This window comes from Polypterus senegalus, chromosome 17, assembly GCF_016835505.1.
Source record: "Polypterus senegalus isolate Bchr_013 chromosome 17, ASM1683550v1, whole genome shotgun sequence".
NCBI classification, from domain to species: domain Eukaryota; kingdom Metazoa; phylum Chordata; class Cladistia; order Polypteriformes; family Polypteridae; genus Polypterus; species Polypterus senegalus.
Window position 1 is genome coordinate 20,047,884 of NC_053170.1, and position 6,327 is coordinate 20,054,210.

Genomic DNA, 6,327 nt, shown 5'->3' on the forward strand with positions numbered 1-6,327 from the left:
ACGTGATCCACGCAGCTCCAGGAAGTAGAACTGTTCGTTGTTTCTTCCGGCTTTATTATTTTTGGTCATGTTCGTTAACGCAGTTTGGTCGCTTCTTGGTTGGTGGGTTTTACTGTGCACCGCGAAGCCGGCTTGGAAAGAAAATGCCACCGTACCTCTAGTGCTGTGGCATGGAATGGGTGAGTGTTTGCCCTGTAAGGCATAAGATGAAGCGTGTTGTCAGAACTCTGACTAACACGATAGGTTCATCAAATCCTTTGAAAGACAGTGGCTCGAGTTTTTTTTTTTTTTTTTTTTAGAAACAGCATGTTTTACTAAACACGAGTGTCAATGGACTTTTATCAATCTTAACCTTAAATTGGTGGAGCTGTTTACGTATACAGTGTCTGTACTTCATACACAACAGGAAGAAGTGAAAATCACAGGCAGAATTCCCCTGGCTGGCACTTGCTGCCACGTTCTTAACGCGTTCCTTGATGTTGTTGTCAACGTCTTCCAGTGCTTAACTTTACTGCTGACAGGTTACGCAGTCTCTACAAATGTTCATTCGGTTTTGGCCTCCCCTAACAGGTGACAGTTGCTGTAACCCCCTCAGTATGGGAGCCATCAAAAAGATGGTGGAGCTGGAGATTCCAGGGATTTATGTGCTGTCTCTGGAGATTGGAAACAACATTGCTGAGGTTAGTATTTTAAGCAGCAACATTGCTCACTTGTTTAATGAAGTACATTCTATAATTATGTGCTCTGCAATACACTTTAGGATGCAGAAAATAGTTTCTTCATGAACACCAACGATCAAGTGACAATGGCATGTGACAAGATTTCCAAGGATCCACACCTACAAGCAGGATACAATGCCATGGGCTTTTCCCAAGGGGGGCAGTTTTTGTGAGTTATGAGTAGAAACAGCTAGATGGATGTATGCCCATTTAGTGGTCACAAAATGCTTAATCACACAGATTGTCTTTGCAGGAGAGCTGTGGCTCAGAGATGTCCATCTCCACCAATGAAGAATCTTATTTCAGTTGGGGGACAACATCAAGGTAATAGAGCAAATGGTGACTCTTGGTGAAATCTGTTGAGCAAGGCTGTCAAAATAACAGTTACTTTTTTTTTAAGGTGTGTATGGTCTCCCACACTGCCCTGGTCATAGTGTAGCCATCTGTAACTGGATCAGAAAAATGCTCAATACAGGAGCATACACCAAATTGGTACAAGATCAGTAAGTGCTTCTTCAAGACTTTGTGAGATCTATTAGATTTACAGGACCAGTTAATGATTTATAAAAACCTGATTCAATGTATGTTTTTACATGATCTTAAAAGATTTTTTCATCTGAAGGTTTGTACTTGAAGACATAAATGAATTTCTATCAAAACTCTAGAATTTTAGTTTTAAAAACATTTTTGAAGTGTTCCCCGACAAGACGTTTTCATTTAGAACTTTAGTGAAATTCACAGCTGGAAAGTGTTGAACCACCATCACTATACACTCACTGAACAAATCATTTGAACGCCTGTCCACCTGTGTATCCATGTAAATATCAATTCAGCCAATCACAATGAATACAGTCATACTGGTACAGGTCAGGAGCTTCAGTTAATGTTTACAGCCAATGGCCTGAATATTTATCCATAATACATATGGCCTAAAAGAAAATAAAATGCTTCTGCTAATTACAAGCTGTCTTATTGTTTGTTTCTTCTGTAGTATACAGTGGAGGAAATAATTATTTGACCCCTCACTGATTTTGTAAGTTTGTCCAATGACAAAGAAATGAAAAGTCTCAGAACAGTATCATTTCAATGGTAGGTTTATTTCAACAGTGGCAGATTGCACATCAAAAGGAAAATCGAAAAAATAACTTTAAATAAAAGATAGAAATTGATTTGCATTTCATTGAGGGAAATAAGTTTTTGAACCCTCTAACAAAAAAAGACTTAATACTTAGTGGAAAAACCCTTGTTTGCAAGCACAGAGGTCAAAAGTTTCTTGTAATTGATGACCAAGTTTGCGCACATTTTAGGAGGAATGTTGGTCCACTCCTCTTTGCAGATCATCTCTAAATCCCTAAGGTTTCGAGGCGGTCTCTGTGCTACTCTGAGCTTGAGCTCCCTCCATAGGTTTTCTATTGGATTAAGGTCCGGAGACTGACTAGGCCACTCCATGACCTTAATGTGCTTCTTCTTGAGCCACTCCTTTGTTGCCTTTGCTGTATGTTTTGGGTCATTGTCGTGCTGGAACACCCATCCACGACCCATTTTCAGTTTCCTGGCAGAGGGAAGGAGATTGTCGCTCAGGATTTCACGATACATGGCTCAGTCCATTTTCCCGTTAATGCGATTAAGTTGTCCTGTGCCCTTAGCAGAAAAACACCCCCAAAGCAAAATGTTTCCACCCCCATGCTTGACGGTGGGGACGGTGTTTTGGGGGTCATAGGCAGCATTTTTCTTCCTCCAAACACAGCGAGTTGAGTTAATGCCAAAGAGCTCTATTTTGGTCTCATCAGACCACAGCACCTTCTCCCAGTCACTCTCTGAATCATTCAGGTGTTCATTGGCAAACTTCAGACGGGCCTGCACATGTGCCTTCTTGAGCAGGGGACCTTGAGCCCTGCAGGATTTTAATCCATTGCGTGTAATGTGTTTCCAATGGTTTTCTTGGTGACTGTGGTCCCTGCTAATTTGAGGTCATTAACTAACTCCTCCCATGTAGTTCTAGGATTCTTTTCACCTTTCTCAGAACCATTGACACCCCACGAGGTGAGATCTTGCGCGGAGCCCCAGAGCGAGGTCGATTGATGGTCATTTTGTGCTCCTTCCATTTTCGAACAATCGCACCAACAGTTGTCACCTCCTCTCCCAGCTTCTTGCTAATGGTTTTGTAGCCCATTCCAGCCTTGTGCAGGTCTACAATTTTGTCTCTGACATCCTTGGACAGCTCTTTGGTCTTTCCCATGTTGTAGAGTGTGGAGTCTGCTTGATTGATTGATTCTGCGGACAGGTGTCTTTTATACAGGTGACTAGTTAAGACAGGTGTCCTTAATGAGGGTGACTAATTGAGTAGAAGTGTCTAACCACTCTGTGGGAGCCAGAACTCTTAATGGTTGGTAGGGGTTCAAAACTTATTTCCCTCAATGAAATGCAAATCAATTTCTATCTTTTATTTAAAGTTATTTTTTCGATTTTCCTTTTGATGTGCAATCTGCCACTGTTGAAATAAACCTACCATTGAAATGATACTGTTCTGAGACTTTTCATTTCTTTGTCATTGGACAAACTTACAAAATCAGTGAGGGGTCAAATAATTATTTCCTCCACTGTACCTATCTGAAACCAGGTTTAATTAAAAAAATTAGTTTTCACCGTTTCTGTAACAACAAAAATATGTATATATATTCTCATACATACAATCAATTAACTGATAATGACAATTCAACACTGCTGAAATGTAAATATACATGTACTTAAAGGTTTTAATCATTTTAAATCGTTAATTGCACTACATCTTTTTGCTGTTAAAATATACATATACTATATTTACAGGTGTGGTTTTTGTCAGCTAGACATTGTAATTCTTCAGGGGTAATTATTAAATATGGATTACCATTTAATTATGTAGTACTTGTTTCTTACCAAAACGTATGCTGTATGACACACAGTAACAAATAATAAACTCAGTACAAGTCATTAAGAAAACTCTGCTGTTTACTAAGCAGCAGTTTCAAATTTATCTTTTCTTTTTGCAATTAAAAGTGTAAGCTTTTGTGTTTTAAACAAGCTCACTGTCCAAACTCATGCAATGTCTATTTTAATTTAAGGAATTCATACCTTTAATTTTTCCTTTAAAGAAGCTTTTCCTGCTGTTTGTCTATTTATACAGGATGACTTTTCCGATTTACTTTTTTTCAGTTTATTATTCCACTTTTTTATAACGTATAGGCTAACTAGGGGGCTTACCCCCGCTTGCTTTGCTCACCAACCCCCCTTTTATGCGCTACACGCCAGCCACTTTGCATCTCTGCCACTCACATTGTGAAGAGTGGGGCTTAAAGCACTCCAAGGAGACATGGTCGCCACTCCGAAACCCCCTCTTAAACGGTAATACAATGGGAAACGAATACCTTTTTTTTTTTTTTTTTTTTTTTTTTTACCTCCTCCTCTTTGCTCGATCAGCTGCTGGCTTGCTGCTATGCCATGTGATCAGCATCCCGCACAGCACTTCGAACATTTAAAAGCCTGTACAGCAGCTGTCTTTGTCATCTTCTCTTTGTCTTTTATTTCCGGCCCTGGGCGTGGTTAAATCTCTTGGCACAAACTCTCGTCTCAAGGGACATGAGTTCTTGATATTTTTTAGTTTATAATTTAAAAGTGGAATAAGAATCTGAACATCTAACAACATCACATTAAAGTTCAATAAATTCTGAAAAGAATGATACCAAACATCTAAATGTAGGTTTTAAAATAAGCCAGATTTAGAGCGTGACAAAAACGTCACATAAAATCGTTGCACTTTTAGGCTTAGGATTTTATATAGAGAGAGTAGATAAGGTTCTATTCAAAAGGGCGACCTCCATTGAGCGCAGCGAATAAAGGCAGACGTAACAAAATTATTACAGAAAATTTATTAGATAAAGGCAATGATTGAACGTATAAAATTATCTACGAACGCCTTTATTCGCCGCGCTCAATTGAGGTCGCCCTTATTGAAGGATACCAGTAGATGTACCAATTGCTTCTCGTTCACTGATAAAACGAGCCTCCAATCACTGCTCTTTGTTCACACAGCAGGAAATTTGCTGCAAAAGGAAAAAAAAAATGACAGGGCAGGCTCAACTACCGTATTACCTCGCATAAGGGAGCACTGCAACTAAATAACCATAATGCTAAGAAAAGCAGAAGCTTGAAAGTATAGGATTTGGTGATTGGCTTTTTTACTGATCATCGAATCAAGCCTTTTTTTTTTTTTGTGAATATCATCCAATTGCCATCAGCGGGCGATCGATCAGAACATCCCTGCTGGTTTGTGACTGACAAGTTCAGATTGCTTCTCCAATCAATCTACTCCATTGTTTTTCAGCTTGGTCCAAGCTCAGTACTGGCATGACCCACTAAATGAAGAGCTCTATCGGCAGCATAGCCTTTTCCTTGCTGACATTAACCAAGAGAGGGTAAGCATGGAAATAAAGTTGATTGGATTCATTCTGTGAAGTTGGAAGGCAGCCATCTCCGCTGTGTAGTATTTGCATATCAGAAGCAGTCATGTACATTCAGTCAGCCACAGTAGAATTGACAAACATTTGTTTTGATTATTTTTCACAAGACTGTTAATGAGACCTACAAGAAGAACCTGCAGGCACTGGAGAAGTTAGTGATGGTGAAGTTTTTGAAGGATTCGATGGTGGAGCCAGTTGTGTCAGAGGTGATGGATCTTCTGTTAATTATTGCTTTCACTTGATAACTTTAGACAAAGATTTGTAGCTACAGGTGGCAAACAGTGTCAGTCAAAAATAGCAGTGACATTACAGCGTTGAACTGATTGTCACCTATGATGAAAATTGCTTTCATTGCAGTGGTTTGGATTCTACAAGCCTGGTCAAGCAAAAGAAACCGAATCTTTACAAGAGAGTGCATTATACAAAGAGGTAAGCTGCTTTTCAAAAACATAGTGCTGTTGGAATAAATTCATTTTAATGGCATGGTTTGTTCTATTGAAATCAGACTGTGTTGGCACATACGGTACTTGCTCAATCTGCCATATGTCATCTAAAGAGACAAACAATAAAAGGACAATCATCTCACAAAGTGTATTATCTTTATTTAGGATCGTCTAGGCCTACAGGCAATGGACAAGGCTGGAAAGTTGATGTTCTTGACCTCAGACGGTGATCATCTTCAGTTTACTGACGAGTGGTTCAAAAACAACATTCTGCCCTACCTGCATTGAGCTGGGACTCATGATCGCTTGCAGTGCTAAAATAAATGGCTTTCCTGACCCCCTTCTTCATCTACTGCACAGATCAGGAAATTGTAGGAGATTAGAGGACCAGCCAGCTTTGCCATCCAAGAAGTGCACACTTACTGTCTTGAGCGAGCCCCTGGATTATTGGAAGGTGGTGCAAACACAAGGGGTGCTACATGGGCCTGCTGACTGGGGGTTAACTGCAAACTGAAGGACCTTATAGAGAAGCTAAGCTAACTTTTAAATGAACTTTTTTTAATCTAATTTAAAATCCTACTAACCTCAGTGACAACGTGAATCTGTTTCTGCTAAGTTTTATATTGTTTACAAACAAAAATGAAAATTAAATAAGCTTCTTGATTTTGA

General features: G+C 39.4%; 1 protein-coding gene across 1 annotated transcript; it reads left to right on the plus strand.

The window, feature by feature from the left end:
• Window positions 1-6,327, plus strand: ppt1 (palmitoyl-protein thioesterase 1 (ceroid-lipofuscinosis, neuronal 1, infantile)). The gene is made up of 9 exons (XM_039740301.1): window positions 1-179; window positions 571-680; window positions 761-888; window positions 973-1,043; window positions 1,120-1,222; window positions 5,080-5,170; window positions 5,323-5,421; window positions 5,573-5,644; window positions 5,824-6,327. The coding sequence occupies exons 1-9, from the start codon at window positions 68-70 to the stop codon at window positions 5,944-5,946; spliced, it is 909 nt and encodes a 302-aa protein (XP_039596235.1). The 5' UTR covers window positions 1-67; the 3' UTR covers window positions 5,947-6,327.

Coding starts and splice junctions, on each gene's coding strand:
- ppt1 (XM_039740301.1), top strand. CDS start 68: ATGTTCGTTAACGCAGTTTGGTCGCTTCTTGGTTGGTGGGTTTTACTG. Junction 5,422..5,572: donor TGGAGCCAGTTGTGTCAGAG/GTGATGGATCTT, acceptor CTTTCATTGCAG/TGGTTTGGATTCTACAAGCC. Junction 5,645..5,823: donor AGAGTGCATTATACAAAGAG/GTAAGCTGCTTT, acceptor ATCTTTATTTAG/GATCGTCTAGGCCTACAGGC.